At 46.4% G+C, this 16,749-nt stretch overlaps 1 protein-coding gene across 1 annotated transcript in view; it reads right to left on the reverse strand.

Moving 5' to 3' along the window:
- Window positions 1-16,749, reverse strand: part of VWF (von Willebrand factor) — a 135,764-nt gene that overhangs the window by 110,158 nt on the left and 8,857 nt on the right. Inside the window, exons 4-6 of the mRNA XM_059184573.1 lie at window positions 12,767-12,869; window positions 12,002-12,210; window positions 4,863-4,987 (exon numbers count right to left, since the gene is read on the reverse strand). Of these exons, the coding sequence (XP_059040556.1) occupies window positions 4,863-4,987; window positions 12,002-12,210; window positions 12,767-12,869 (437 nt within the window). The remainder of the gene's footprint in view (window positions 1-4,862; window positions 4,988-12,001; window positions 12,211-12,766; window positions 12,870-16,749) is intronic.

The raw sequence follows: 16,749 nt of genomic DNA on the forward strand, positions 1-16,749 counted from the left end.
CATTCAGGTAGCAGCAGCAAAAGCAAGAGATGGTCTTCCCAGTTTGGGGGAGGTGATCCTAGGGAGGAGGATGGCTACAGCAACTGTGTTTTCCAGTGGAAGCAAGGTCAAAATCACGGCCATTGAGTAGAGTTCTGCAGGGTGTCCAGTGCATGGTGGCAGCATGCTGAGGCCTTATCTTTCACACCATAGACACCACACAGGTACACGTACATTCTATGCACATTTCTAATGCTTATTATGGCAATTTCCCATCAGGGAGTGGTGAAGTGCCTTGAGGAAGGGGCCTCTTTGTCTAGTTAGTAAGAATATTGGGTGGACTAGCTGTCGTTGTGAGGACTAAGGACAAAGACAGGATCCTTTCATAAGGTTCAGCCCTTGCTGACAGTACCCAGACTAACAGAATGTGAAGTTTTAAAAAAAAAAAGGGGGGGGGGGGGAGGGGGGCAACCCAAGACTCTTTCTAAAATGTTCATTATGTAGTAGAGTTACCTGCAAATTAACATCAATTATCTGAGCATTTAGAGCTTGGGGCTTTTTATTACTAGGTCTGAACCCTGAGCTCCAGACTCCAGCAGCCCTACCCTCTGTTTCAAAGGCTGAAAAAAACCTGGAAATTTGCATGCAGTCAAACAAGGCATTCTTCAGTCCCAGCAGGGAGACTGGAGGGTGGGGTTGTTGGCATAACAAGGAAACATTCATCCCCTAGGTATAAGTAATATGACCTGGCTCAGAATAAGCTGACTCCTGGCTACTAGCATGGAAAGGAGAGCGCCAGAGAAGTGGGAGAATAGATTCTGGCGGCTCTCAAGAAAAGTTCTTAGGTCAAGGTAGCCTTCCCCACAGAACACTCTGCCACAGCAAATGGTCCTTAGAGCCACAATGGCAAGCTCTTGTAAGTGATGCCCATTTACCAGACCTGACTTTTGAACCCGGTGGCCCAGGGGACCAAGCAGATGGAGAACAATTCCAGAGCCCGCACTAATCACCTCCCAGGAGATGAGTCGTTGGCTTCCAAGCCAATGAGGGCGCCCGGTCTTGGGTGAACACAACCTGATTGGCAGAGACCAAGCCAGCTCAGTCTTCGCAGGTAAACAACCTGATACTACCTCTGAGCTTAAAGAAGCCTGCGCCTGGGGAGGTGTGGCGTGTCTGGGGGGCTCGGCCCAGCCCTAAGAACTTGGAAACCAGTTTCTCAGGCTGCTCCCAGGACACTGGTTAGTGAGGACTTCAACACACCCAGGAGACAAAGTGAGTAGCAAGCCTGCAGCTGGAGCCTCCAAAAGGCAACCCCGGAGACAAACAAGGCTTCTCATGGATTCGTCCTCCCTCCCCCCGCCCCCCTTTGTCTCCAGCAGACAGAGTGGCCTAGGATCAGGTTCTCCATGTGAAAATCCTGTCTTCACCTCCCACCTCTTAGGGATAGGTGAGAGTATCCCTTTCTATCCCAAGGGTGGGGGAATATTTGTCAAGCGCTTCTTGGCACTGGCCTGTGTTTGCAAAGTGCAGTGAGACAAAGCCCATGCTCTGGAGAAGCGGATTCAGCATTAAAGGTACTTAGGTGACCCACAACCCCACCTCACCACGGAGGCACCCCCTGCCTAATCCCACCGCTGCCTAGAGAACACTGAAGGGCAGGAGAGGGGGAAGCGCCTGCCAGCCACAAAACAGGAAGCTAGGAAATAAAGACAGAAATGACCAAAATCTCCCTTCCTGCCCCTCAGTGCACCTGATTCCTGGAGGGCCCTCCATCTGAAATTAACTCGGGTTGCCAAGCAGCTCTAGAAGAAAATCTGGCTTCGGTCACATACCCACCCCTCAGCGTGGATGTGTTTAGACACCTTCTCTCCTTCTAACCTCAGTCTCTGCTCAGCTTCCCCAGAAGGAACTGGGTTATAATTGGGAAGAGGAGAGGTGAAGAGAAAGGAATGAATTTTGGATCTTAGGCTTAAAGCACTATGTGTGCTTGGCCTCTTTCCACACTCGCGGTAGAGCCCCTGCCACCGAGAGCCCAGACAGCAGGAGGATGCTGGGAGTCAAGAAATAACAGTAATTAATAACAAGAACAGTGCCTACAGTTGAACTCCACTGCCCTAAACACTCCACACAGATTCTTTCTCTTATTCTTACAGTGACCCTCTGTAGCAGCTGCTCTTCCTGTGCCCATTTTATGCATGCAGAAACTGAGGCTCGGACAAGGCAAGGGTCTTCCTCAGAGTTACAAAGCCAGGAAGTGGCCTGACCCCAAACCCATATCCTTAGCATCATGCAGAGGCCCATGGAGGAGAAAAAAAATTGAGGCTCTACCAAGGGCAATCACCAGATATTTCAAAAGTTTTCCTGGAAAGAAGAGTAAACTACCCTCTTCCACACAACAGCACCCTCCTCCCGGGTGTTAGAACTTGGTCAACCTTAGTCGGTTGCCAGGACAGGGCTATGGTCCAGGCGACACAGATGTTTATGGACAAGCTGGAAACCTAGCACCGCTGAAACCTTGGAAACCCAAGAAAAAGAGGCATTCGGATCATGCTTGTTTAGAAATTGGAAATTGTGTTTACAATCTCGGCAGCTGGACTAAATATCAAGCTAGAATATTTTCCTGTGCCTGACAAAGTCCTTGGTTCCAAAGATCAGATTGTTCCACAAAAATGGAAAAGGCTCACTACCTGAGTTACCAGCTAGCAATGAAAGTCTCTTGTGCTAAGTAAAGCAGGGGAGTGTGTGTGTGTGTGTGTGTTTCTTTTACTTCTGGAGCAGGAAAGGCTGGAGTTTCTCTACTTCTGGGCAGAGCTGGGTAAATCAGACTTCTGCAAGCTGCAGATGGGGCATCGATACCGTGGAGGTAGGCCCAATCTGCAGACATATAACACCACCCACTGAACATTTATTGAGACTTATTGGAAACTGTCTCTCTAGCCCAATCCAGTGAAACATACAGTGTTCTAGAGCTGAAAGGAACCCTAAGAATCCTGGAAGCCATCTCCTCAGGGAAAACTCAAGGACCAGAGGCAGAGATAATGAGCCACCTGAGGCAATGAGGCCAGAGCTGCAGACACCAGGGAGCCAGAGACAGGGAACTCTGACTCTGCAGCCTGTCAGCGGCTGATGCTGGTCAGGTACCTAGCCTCCCAAGGCTTTGCTTTCCTCATTGCTCTGGAGAACTGTGGAGGCCCACCATGGCCCTGGAGGCCTGTCAAGGCTGTGTGCCAGGGGCTGCCCTCTTGCTGGGGGCAGGAGCAGGGTGGTTGCTCCCTGGGTGGGGGCTGGGGGATGGCTCTCTACAGGGGATGTCCAGGGCAGTGTGAATGCCCTTCAAAGCCCAGGACTCATCCCCTCACGGCTAACAGTGCTGGCGGCTAAGGGCTCACAGCTGAGTCGCTGCAGGCATTGCCCTCAGTCCAAGAGAGCTGTCCCGGCCTCCCTGCCCCAAAGGAAGCCTATATCTGATGACCAAGTGGTCAGTTCAGGCTTGCCTAGTGGGGGGCATCACCCCCCCCCCCAGGTTTCAGAGCTCCCTGAAGGATCTGCCTTGTGAGTTCATGGCGATTCGCCCTCCCCACTGCCCAGCGCTGCCTTTTTCACTCCCTTACAGATGCTGCTTCTGAGAAGGTCTCCAGTCACTCTCTGCCCAGGAGACCTGATTCACGCCATCCCCAAGAAATCTTGTCCCCCAGACAGTGAGTGTGTGCACACAGCCTCAGTAGGGCCATCCATGTGCTGACAAGGGCCCAGCTTTACCCAGAGCCATGCTGCTTCTCCTCTCTCAGCCTCAGCAGCCGGACCCCATGGGGAGAGAGGGGTCATCCCTCAAGGGAGGTCTGCCCCCTACCCACGAAACATCACCCTCTTAACACCCCACCCACCATGGCACAAGGCCACCCCTGCAGAAGGTAGAGGCATAGTACCGTCCTGCCACTCTCTCCCACCAGACCCCCTCCTCTCCAAGGGGGAGGGTCTGGTAGTGGGGTCATAAGGGACAACTCTGAAGGGGAAGAAGCTGCCCTATGGTTAGAAACAGGGGCTGTGGGGAAAGGGATGGGAGGTGCCACCATCTGTCCTGAGTCTCAGGACAGAGGCACACACAGATGCTTAAGGCCTTGTGACTACAGAGGTACTGACTGGACTAATGTGGCCACAAGCCACGGAATGCCACAGCCACCAGCACATGGAAAAGGAAAGATTTTCCCCTAGAGCCTCCCTAGAGAGAGTGGCCCTCCTGACACATTGATCTTGGCCTTAAATTCAGATTTCTGGCCCCTAGAACTATGAGAGAATATGCTTCTGTTGCTGTAAGCCACTGATTTTGTGACTAATTTGCCACCACAGCCTCAGGAAAATATTATCACGTACAGGTTGGACACCTCAGACTCACCTCCCTCCTCTCTGCTCAGCTTCCCTGAGTATAAAGTACCCCCCTGCCAGCTCTTATGCTGGTAAGGCCTTGGGGCCTTGCCCTCCTATTCGTACTTTCTAAAAACCACTCGTTGAACACCTAAAAAGGAATCGTTTCCCCGTTGCAGAATTTCAGACGGGCAGCAGGAGATGATGGAGATATTTGGGGACAAGAGAGGGCATTAGAATGTAAAGCAGAAAAGTCTGGTTGTTCACTCTACCAACTCCTTAAACCCATTTTCAGAGGTGCAGGCCCAGAACAGTGTTAGATTCGAGCTAACCGACTCTGGCCACAGTTGGTTTTCAGGAAAAAAGAGGTCCGTGGGAACCCTTCTTTGAAGAGCAAGAGGGAACCACAGAGGTAGGCCCACTCTGTGCCTCAGTGGAAGACCTAAGACCAGATGACTTTCTGCCTCTTAATCCCAGAAGACCCACTCCATTCAGACCGCCCCAGCTGGGGTGGTACCCACCTGCTGCATTTCCTCAGAGGAAACATTGCATGGGCTGCCAGGAGGGGACACCCGTTTGCACCGTTGTTCCCCACTGCTCAGGGCCCAGGAGTTGGCAAAGTCATAGGGGTCCGAGGTCAAGGTCCCTGTGGAGAAGGTTTTAGGAACAAAGTCACAATTAAGCCTGAGCCAGGACTTCTAAGTGAAAACTCTGGGTTTCACCTGAAACAACCTTCCATTGGGTTGGTACATAGGCCCCTGGGGTGGGGAGTACCTTTTGTGCAGCATTCAGCAGGTTACCACAGGGCATAGGGCTCAGAGCTCAGCCCGTGTGTGGAGAGGGGTGGCTGGCTGGATGCGCACAGTGAGGAGGGCAGCGTGAAAGACGATGAGGAGCATGCCCATCCACGCTCTCTCCCCATCCCTTGCACACCTTTCCCCTCTGTGCAGAATGTTCTCCACCTCCTAGTACCTTGGCTGCCTCCACTCATTCTTTGAGATGTAGCTCCAATGCCACTTCCTCCAGGAAGCACTATGAAGTAGTTCTGTTCCCAGCCCCCTGCCCCAGTCTGTGTTCCCTCAGCACCCCTGCCATCCTTCCATCAAAACTCTCATCGCCCTCTGTGTTAATATTCCCTTTTTTTATATTCATACTCCATTCAACCGTGAGCTCCCTAATTCAGGGTACATGCTGTGTCTCTTATCTCTGAATTCTTATCTGGCGCTTTGTAGACACTCAAAATGTTTTTGCAGATTGAAGGTAAGAATGTGACATGGAACCTGAGCCCCCAGTCACTGCATCCCCCGGGCTCTCACAGAATTGGGGCCTTAGTCTTATATTGATTGTGCCTCCATCATCTCCCACAACAGACAGGGTCTACAGGCTTCCATGGCAAAGGAGAGTCCTAATACCCCTTCTGAGTCTTCACTGCCAAGGGACTAATGGAGCATTGAGGCAACCAGTCCTTTTGCATAACCAGGTCTGGAAGACTGAAGTATGTTTCAAGGTCAAATAATGTACTTGAGAATAGAAAATAAACTATCCTTGGGGAAGGGAAAGCAGGACCATGGCATCTGGCGTGTCATCAGCAGGGAAAATGGCACCTTTCAAAGATTCACTTCCTAATTCCTGGAACCTATGAGTATTCTCTTATAGGGCAAAAAGATGTGGTTAAGTTTTTAAGGATCTTAAGAGGAAAAGCTTATCTTGGATTATCTAAGTGGGCCTTAGATCCAATGACACGTATCCTTATCAGAGGGAGGCAGCAGGAGGAGAGACAGAGACACAGAGACGTGATATAGTCACATGTTAAGGATTGCTTTTGGTAGTTGGGAGAGGCAAGGAACAGGTTCTCCAATAGGGCCTCTGGAGGGGTGCAGCCCTATCAACACCTTGATTTTAGATGTTGGGCCTCCTGAACTTGGGAGAGAATAAACTTCTGTTGTTTTAAGCCATGGGAGAAGCCCAAGGGAATTTAAATTTATGGAGTTTCTATTTTGTGCCAGGCATTATGACAAGTGCCTTCTGGGTTCTTAGTCACCATGCCACAGAGGCTTGTCCACTTTCCAATATACCATGAGAGCTCCAAAAACTTCAGGTTATACCATCTTCGTATGGAGGTTTTAAAGCAAATAGGCTTAAAATTATTACTATAAAGAAGAAATTGAAACCTCATACAAGGAGACAAGACAATAAGAAAAAAACAAGAGAGTTGAAGAAGGACCAAATTTACCTTCTAAAGCTACAAATGTAGTCATGAAATAGAAAGAAAACCCAATTGGTGGGTTAAACATCATCTGGAAATTCAAGTTGAGGGAACTAGTGAACCAGAAGATACATCTAAGTAGTGATGGGCTGATGAGCCAGCTGTCCGGGGAAATGCAAAGTCCTGATTTTTAGGATTTGCTGATTTCCATGCAGCAGATACTCCATCATGGCCAGTTTCTAACTACCAATATGGCAGTATTGAATGCAGACCTGGTAAAGACACATGTAAACGGTTCTCACCAGCCAGCATGAGTGCACCACCCAAAAAGCAGCAAAGAGGAATAGAGAGATAGAAAAATGAAAGTAAGGTTTAAAAAAAAAAAAAAAAAGGATGGAATAAAAATATCTGATATATGTCTAACAGATAGAGAGAAAATGACTGAAAATTTTCTAAATCTGATGGAAGATAGGAGTCCTCAGGTTCAGGAATCACAGCCTCAAGCAAGATAATAAAAATAAGACTGGGGCACCTGGGTAGCTCAGTTGGTTAAGCATCTGCCTTTGGCTCAGATCATGTTTCCAAAGTCCTGGGATTGAGTCCCACACTGGGCTCATTGCTCAGCAGGGAGCCTGCTTTTCCCTTTAACTTCACTCCTCCCAACATGTGCTCTCTCTCTCTCCTTTCTCTCAAATACATAAGATCTATTTTTAAAAAGATAATAAAAATAAAGCACACATCTAGATAACATAGTGAAATTTCAGAATTTAAGATGACTTGTGTACAAAGATAAAAGATATTACCTGCAATGAAATAACAGTTGGACTGACAATCTACTTCTCCGGAACAACAATGGAGTGGCATCTTCTAAAGTACTATGAGAAATACCTGATGTCCTAGACTTTTATACCTAGCTAAAGTATCGTGTAAGAATGAGGGGGTGTTTGTTCCAGTTACCGCTGTTATCACTATCAGACCCTGAAAGAAGGAAGAACTGAGGGATATTGTTTAAAAAAGTAGAAATTGAACCTAGAAAAAAAGAATAAGATACAAGAGGAAATTATGAGCAAAGAATCTGTTAAACATGAAGGGACATCTAAAGAAGCACTGATTGTGTCAAGCTATAATAATAACACCAGATTTGGTGGTATTCAAAAAAGGTACAAGGGTCAGTGAAGTAGTGAGGAGAGAAGTAACATTTTAAAAAGCAGCAATAGTAGAAAGCATAAAATAAGATGGTTAATGGAAATCCAAATACACCAGCACCACAACTGAATATAAAATAAACGAAAAGAGGATATAAAACTTCCTAGTAAGAAGACAGGAGAGTTTAGGTTACATTAAAATAACAAGAATGAGGGATGCCTGGGTGGCTCAGTCAGTTAAGTGCCTGCCTTTGGCTCAGGGCATGATCCCGGGGTCCTGGAATTGAGTCCTGCATCCGGCTTCCTGCTCAGCAGGGAGCCTGTTTCTCCCTCTCGCTCTCCCTATGTGTTCTCTTTCTCAAATAAATAAAGAAAACCTTTTTTTTTTTAAGTAATAAATAATAAATAAAAAAGAACTGCCACCTGATTCAGCAATTCAAACTCTGGATATCTACCCAAAAGAACTAAAGGCAGGGTCTTTTTTTTTTTTTTTAAGACTTTATTTATTTGACAGAGAGAGAAACAGCAAGAGAGGGAACACAAGTAGAGGGAGTGGGAGAGGAAGAAGCAGGCTTCCCACTGAGCAGGGAGCCTGATATGGGGCTTGATCCCAGGACCCTGAAATCATGACCTGAGTCAAAGGCAGATGCTTAACAACTGAGCCACCCAGGCACCCCTGAAGGTAGGGTGTTGAAAAAATTATGTGTACACCCCGGTTTGTTGCAGCATTATTCACTCTGGCGACTCATGGAAACAACCCAAGTGTCCATCAAGGCATGAATGGATAAGCAAAACGTGGTAGATACATACAATGTACATTCAGGTTAAAAATGAAGGAAATTCTGACCTAAAGGGGATGAAGGAGTATGAACCTCCAGTCAAAAAATAAATAAGCCGCAGAGGTGAAAAGTACAGCATGCAGAGAATATGGCGAATAAGACAGTAAAACATGGTTTGGTGACAGATGGTGATTACACTTATCTCGATGAGCACTGAGTAATGTGCGGAAGTGCTGAATCACTACGTTGTCCACCTGAAGCCAAGATAACACTGGATGTTGGTTATACTGCAATAAAAAAGTGACTTTCTTCCTAAGGGTTTATTGTTAATAGTGATACTACTTCAGAATATCCCACTTACACATATAGCATAAACATGTACTATTTTACTCTGCAGGCACATTTGCGAGTCTATTAGCACTTACTTTGGGGCTCATTGTGACTGGCACTGTGTTTCTGACACAAACGGGCCTTAAGCACTTTGTTAAATTGTTGACAAATAATCCTTGTCTGCTGTTGTTTTCAAGGCTGTTCTCTAGATGCTGAAATGTGTTACAAAACAAGGTGCAAATTTAGGGGTGCCTTGGTGCCTCAGTCCTTAAGCATCTGCCTTTGGCTCAGGGCATGATCCCAGGGTCTTGGGATCAAGCCCCATGTTGAGCTCCCTGCTCAGCAGAAAGCCTGCCTCTCCTTCTCCTACTCCCCCTGCTTGTGTTTCCTCACTCACTATATCTCTCTCTGTCAAATAAGTAAAATCTTCAAAAAAAAAAAAAAAAAAACAACAAAACCCCACAAGGTACAAATTTAAAACAATGCCTGTGTTCAAATAAGTGATTTAAATACAAAAAAAAAAAAAAATAGGAAATTCTGATATATGCCTCAACACATGGATGAATAGTAAAGCCATTATGCTAAGCGAAATAAACCAGTCACAAAAAGACAAATACTGTATGACTCCATTTACATGAGGTACTTGGAGTAGTAAGAATCACAGAGACAGAAAGTAGAATAGTGGTGGCCAGGGTTGGGAAAGAGGAGGACCGAATGGGAAGTTATTACTTAATGGGTATAGAGTTTCAGTTTTGCAAGAGAAAAGGAGTTCCGGAGACAGACACTGTAATTGATTGCATCAAAGTGTGAATGTACCTAATGCCATTGAAGTGTGTACTGAAAAATGAGTAGGACAGTCAATATCACTTTATGTGTGTTTACCACAATTTTTTTTAAAGATTTTATTTATTTATTTGACAGATCATAAGTAGGCAGAGAGGCAGGAAGACAGAGAGACACAGGGAAGCAGGGTCCCTGCTGAGCAGAGAGCCCGATTCGGGGCTCAATCCCAGGACCCTGGGATCATGACCCGAGCTGAAGGCAGAGGCTTTAACCCACTGAGCCACGCAGGTGCCCCTGTTTACCACAATTTTTAAAATGGAGAAAAAAACCCTATACATGAATTTGGGGGAGGGGGAGCGGAGGGCAAATGAGACAATCTTAAGCAGGCCCCACACCAGCACAGAACTTGATCTCAGGACCCCGAAATCATAACCTGAACTGAAATCAAGGGTCAGATGCCTAACCGACTGATCTACACAGGCCCCTGCATGACTGTTTATAGCAGCTTTATCCATAATTGCCTAAGACTAGACACTTCCCTGGTGCATGGATAAATGCACTGTAGCAGTACCCTTCAACAACTGACAGGAACAGTCTCCTGATACATCCGACCACACAGATGGATCTCTAAGGGATGATGTTAAGTGAAAGAAGCCAGACATGGAAGGCAAAGTATTCCTAGTATGATCACAGTTACATGAACTTTGGAAAAATCAAAACTATTGGATCAGAAAAAAGGGCAGTGGCTATCAGGGCTAGGGGCTCATGGAGAGTTCACCTACAAAGGAGCACAAGAATTCTGGAGGGAGGACGCTGTTCCTTAGTTTGTGGTGGTTCCATGGTTCTCCACTTTCCTGAAAGCTCTTAGACCTGGAAGAGTGGCCTTTACTGTATATGACTTATACCTTGATAAATCTGACCTTTAAAAATAATAATAATAGGGGCACCTGGGTGGCTCAGTGGGTTAAAGCCTCTGCCTTTGGCTCAGGTCATGATCCCGGAGTTCTGGGATTGAGCCCCACATCGGGCTCTTTGCTCAGCAGGGAGCCTGCTTCCCTCTCTCTCTCTGCCTCTCTGCCTACTTGTGATCTCTGTCTGTCCAATCAATAAATAAAATTTTTTAAAAAATAATAAAACCCAATTATGTGCTTCTTTCATGTAATACATCTGAAACAAAACCACACAGACCAGTTGAGTATGAAAAAATATGTCAAGCAAATACCTAAAAAAAAGTGAGGTATTTATATATTAATGTCAGATTTTAAGGCATAAGGCATTATTTTAAAATGGCAAGTCATTACATAAAAGGAACAGTTCACTAGAAAGATTCAATATTTCTAAAATCTAATTGCAAAGTTTCAAAATATATAGAGGAAACTTGATAGAATTACACAAAGTGATTGACAAGTTCACCACCACTGCAGAAAAATTTAATACAGCAGAATCCTGCACCAATCAAAGAACACATTCTTTTGGAACATAAAAGGATCATCTAGGAGGTTACAAACAAATCTCCCCAAATTTCTAAATTAGAAATCAATTTAGTTACAAAAGATAACTTTAGAAATCCTAAACATCTGGAAATTTTGAACATGCTCTACAGGTTAAGAAAGAATTCAATGGCAATTAGAAAATCCATAGAACTAAATGAAAATGAAAATGAAAATACCATAATTGGTATAGCTAAGATGACATTTAGAGGAAAATGTATAGCCTTAAAAGCATACATATCAAATGATACAAATTTTGAGTAATCAATGCTGGAGAAGATGAAAACAAATGATCTTACTATTTTCCAACATATACAGTGAAATGAAAGGAACAGTCAACTGTTTCTCTAGATGCTCACCGCTCACCCCTTAATCAGAGGGTAATTGGGCCATAAGGAAGAAGAAGAACTTATGTACAAACGTTTAGCTTCTGTAAGGAAGCATCACTGATTAAATGTTCACATAATTGAAGTTATCAAAAGACAATTAAAGATAAGTAGTGGTTTCCACATTGTCCATATTCTATTGCTCATGAACACACACATAGACTGGCCTTCTTGGACTACGGACCTCCCTTTATAGACCTCCTCCATGAAGTCCTATTGTACTCATTTGGAAGAATCTGTTGAAACCATTCAGCAACTACCAACCACCTACCCTGTATAAGCTTCTGCGGGCAAATCCAAGTTGAACCAAGCCAAGATGAACCAAGCGGGCAAATCCAAGTTGAACCAAGCCAAGATGAACCAACCAACCTCCAAGATGTGGTTTGGGGGCAGGTCTAGGCAGTGGGGTGGAACGCTCAGAGCTAAGGTGGGCAGAATAAACATGATATGCCTGGGGAGGGGTGTTAGTGAAGGTTTTGTAAGCAGGGAAATGACAAACAATACCACAACTCCAGGGAAATGGTATCCGAGAGACACTTACCTTCCTGCGTCCTGAAGTCATCCTCAGCAAAGATGTTAAAGTCGCCACAGAGCCCACAGGTCTTGTTGAAGTATCTGTCTGATAAGAGGACTTGAAAGTTGCCACTGCCATCAATTTTGGCCACAAAGCCATAGGCCTCACTGGACAGCTTGTAGTAGCCAGCCTCGGTCTCCAGGTACAGCCCGTTGGAGGCATAGGGCATGGAGATGCTGGAGGGACAAGGATGAGTTTGGGAAGTGTGAGTCTTGTGTGTTTCCTGGGTGTCTCTCCCACCTTTCAACCCCAACTCCTTGGTCCAGTGTTGGGACCTTGGTGCAAAGTCACTAAGGGTCTAGACCAGGAGTCAGAACACAGAGCTCTCACCCAGACCTGCCTCTTGCTTTCCCTGGGCACATTTACTTCCTCTCTCTGGGCCCCAGCTCCCTCAGCCGAAAAAACAAGGAGGTTGCAAGAGAGATCCCCAGGGTCCTTTTCTTTTTTTTTTTTTTTTTTTTTAAAGATTGTATTTATTTATTGGGAGGGAGTGCAGTGTGAGAGAAAGAGAGATCACAAGCAGGGGGAGCAGTAGGCAGAGGGAGAAGCAGACTCCCCTCGGAGTAGGGAGCCTGATGTGGGGCTCAGTCCCAGGACCCCAGGATCATACCCTGAGCAAAACGCTTAACCGCCTGAGCCACCCAGGCACCAGCACCCTAAACCCCACCACCCGTCCCAGCGTCCTGTCCTTTTTAACTCAGACATTGCAGACATTCTGGGCTTCAGACTTACCTTTGGGTCCCCTGCAGCACAGTACCATTGACAAACAAATGGATGTCGAAAAATTCTCCAAGATACACAGAGAGGCTCACTCTTTTACCATTTTGGAAGCCCCCTGAAAGAGAAAAGAGTCAGTATCATGGATTATTACCAAAAAAAGTTAGGATATTTATTTCTAATCATCTTATGTACATCAGAAAATCTCATCTCCATGGAAAACTTTCCCCACCATGTAAGGACTTAAATGGGCAATAAAATCTTCCCCATTTACTCACTCATTTTCTATTCATCTAAAAATATTTATTGAATGCCTTCTGGATATATAGCCCGCCAATAGTTTCTTCTTCTCAAAAGAAAACCATAAAAGCATGACCCCTTCTGGTGCTTACAATCTTTTTTTTTTTTTTTTTTTTTTTTTTTTTTTAGATTTTATCCATCTATTTGACAGAGAGAGAGGGAGTGTACAAGCAGGGGGAATGGCAGGCAGTGGGAGAAGCTGACTCCCCACAGAGCAGGAGCCCCGATGAGGGGCTTGATCTCAGGACCCTGGATCATGACCTGAGCCGAAGCAGACACTTAGCCAACTGAGCCAACCAGGTGTCCCTGGGAGCTTATCATCTAAGTAAAAGAAGCAGGAAGTAATTGACTATACTGTAAGGAGGCAAATAAAAGCCACATTGTGAGTTATCTGTAAGAGATACCCTAGGATAGAGTTATATAAATTGTTCTCTTAGGACAACCCAAATCAGAATCCCTGGGCTCTTTGTTTTAAATGGAAACTCATGGGACACTGGGGCAGCTCAGTGGGAGTCGGAACATGGAGCTCTCATCCAGCCCTGCCTCTTGCTTTCGGCTGCCTCTTGTCTGCCTTTGGCTCAACTCATGATCCCAGGGTCCTGGGATTGAGTTCTGCATCAGGCTCCCTGCTCAGCAGGGAGTCTGCTTCTCTCTCTCCCTCTGCTGCTCCCCCTGCTTGGGATCTCCCTGTCTCTGACAAATAAATAAATAATCTTAAAAAAAAAGAGAGAGAGATTCATGAGTTCTGTCTAAGTTTATTGAATGTGATGCTCTGGGAGACATTTAGAACTCCTGCTGGCAAAGTGCCTCACTCCTCGTGGGAATCTCAGGAAGGAGGCGATAAATGATCTATACTGCCACGAGAGATGTGTGACTAGGCGAACACATGAGACAAGGGTTCCGTTGTGAGGGGTCAACCCAGAGGACAGGGTAGGGGCAGTGACCTGAGAGCAGGAGAACAAGCAGGAGCCCCAGTGACCCCAGCACCATGGAGACTAATCCCACCACGAGGCCCTGAGAACTGGCGGTCTTCGAAGATTACCAACTGGCCACGGAGGTGAAGGAGCCAGAAGGGACAACGTGGAGGCTGAGTCTCCAGCCTTGGAGACTGGGAAGTTGCTGAAAATAGGAATGAGAAAGGGCAGCAGTGCACATAGAGATGGAAGATGCTGGAGAAAAGGGGGTCGAAGATGGGGTTCAGTGTCTGAGGGAACCTGCAGAAATAGGGCAAAGGACCCAGGCGAAGAAGTTAACCTTGGAAATGAGGAAACAGTCCCTCTCCTAGAAGAGTGCGGCCTCCAGCCGCTCAGCAAAAGAAGAGGCAGGAATGTGTGTGGAACTGAGGTGCCTGGGTGGCTCAGTTGGTTAAGCAGCTGCCTTCAGCTCTAGTCATGATCCCAGCATTTTGGGATCAAGTCCCGTGTAGGGCCTTTGCTCAGCAGGGAGTCTGCTTCTCCCTCTACACTACCTCCCTCACCTGCTCCTGCTCTTGCTCTCTCTCTCAAATAAATTAATAAAACCTTAAAAAAAAAAAAAAAAAGAATGTCTGTGGAACTAAGTGCAGGAGACGTGAAGGTTTGCTAGCATGAGGTACTGCTGCCATGGTTTGGGCCACTGACCTCAGAGAGGAGGAGTTCCCAGCTGAGGCCTGAACTGGATGGAGCCGCTGGAGGACAGCGATGAGCTGTGGCGCATGTGCGCACACACACCCACACGCACCAACCAGAAAATACAGTCGCTTCCGGTGAGATTTCAGTGAGGGGGTCACAGGGAAATAACTGGCCCATTCTAAGACTAGATTCCTAGATGATCCATTCTTAGCAGCTCAGGGGCCCCCAGGAAAAGCCCCCAGACCAGCCGCAGCCCACAAACCACAGTCTGCAGAGCTCCAGACCGACACAGTCAGGAGGAAAATGAGATGCTAGCCACATTAAAGGGGTTTTTGTCCTGTTTGCCTGAGGAGATTGTCTGCTCTGCATTTTCACTTAGAACAGTATTGCAGCAAGCAAATCTTTATAAATAGTTAAGCAAACCTTCTGACAGCAAGAAATTAGGCAAAGAAAAATAAACACAACCGCAGAGATAGGTGATTGGACAAATAAGAGTTAAATGTTAATGATAGAATCTGAGTGCTGGGTATATGAGTGTTATTTTCTTTTTTTAAGATTATTTATTTATTTGACAGAAAGAGAGACAGCAAGACCAGCAACACAAGCAGGGGGAGTGGGAGAGTGAGAGGCAGGCTCTCCGCTGAGCAGGGAGCCCAGTACAGAGCTTGATCCCAGGACCTGGGGATCATGACCCCAGTGGAAGTGAGACACATAACGACTGAGCCACCCAGGTGCCCCTTGCTGTCTTATTCTTTTAACATTTCTGAATAGTTGGACATTTCTGCAGTAAAATCTTGAAAAAACAAGCAAATGGAACAGCCTGGTGACCACCTCCCGTTGGCAATCCCTCCCCAGAGCCTTCTGTGCCCCTGGGCCTTTGCAGCTCCCTTCCTGGGCCTGTTCTGGAGTTAGCCCACCCAGTCACAACTCCATTCACCACATGCCTGTGGGAAAGGGTGGATGATGACCCCAAGAAGTCGGGGGCTCTGGGTCCTGTATGACCACAGAAACTGTCTCCCCATCAGTGCGACTTTCCTTGCCATCATGCCCAGTGTCACAGAGCAGATAGATGGGTGGTCTTGCCTCTGCCTCACTGAGTAATTCAACCAGCATGTTGCCCCTGAGCCAAAGGCATCTCGTTCCTGGAAAGGACAGGAATCCCTGAGTGCCTCTCCCTGTAGAATCTCCCGCCCTCTCATGGGGATTCAAAAGGGCTCCTGAGAACAAGGCTGCCAGGGAGCGTGTTGCTGGAGGGCTGGTAGGCATTGGGAAGGCAGGGAACACCTGCTGAGCGGAGACGTGGTGAGGCATTGAGTGCCCTGTCAGGGGAGGTGGAGCTGGCTGCCCAGGTCTTCACTTGTCCGGGGACCCAGGGAGAGCGGGGATTGGGACACTCAGTGAGGCTGAATTTCGAGGAGTCTGTGGGATTTCTGACACTGAACATCTGAGGAGCAGATCACTCCACACCCAAAGCAGGGGTGGGGGGCAGCAAGGAGATTTTTGAAAGTGTGTCCTGAAGACTTCAGTACAGAAAAACACGCTATGGGGGCACCTGGCTGGCTCGGTCATGACTCTTGATCTCAAAGTTGTGGGTTCAAGCCCCATGTTGGGTGTAGAGTTTACTTAAGAATAAAAATCTTAAAAAGGGAAAGAGAGAGAGAGAAAGAAAAACACCATCTTGGGGATGGTCTAAACAGGTGGCTTTAAGATGTTTTTGCCCAAAAGCAGAGTAAAAACACAGTTGACTTCATGAGGCTATATACACACACTCACACACTTCCTGTCATTTACCTTTCCCATGTGCCATGCACTCTGACACCTTCTAAAGTTTTCTGTTCTCTTCCATATAATTTCTTTAAATGCTGGTTACACCCATTACTTTTAAATCCATACGTTATGACTTGGTTTGAAAAACACTGATCTAGACTGACTCCACTTCATAGGTAGAGAAGACGATGCCTGAGTTTACAACATGGTTTGTCCACACCAGCAATACTGACATTTGGGATCAAGCCCTTCCTTTTTTTTTTTTTTTTTTTTTAAGATCTTTTTATTTATTTGAGGAGGAGAGAGAGACTGAGCATGAGC

The sequence above is a fragment of the Mustela lutreola genome, chromosome 8, assembly GCF_030435805.1.
Source record: "Mustela lutreola isolate mMusLut2 chromosome 8, mMusLut2.pri, whole genome shotgun sequence".
NCBI classification, from domain to species: Eukaryota; Metazoa; Chordata; class Mammalia; order Carnivora; family Mustelidae; genus Mustela; species Mustela lutreola.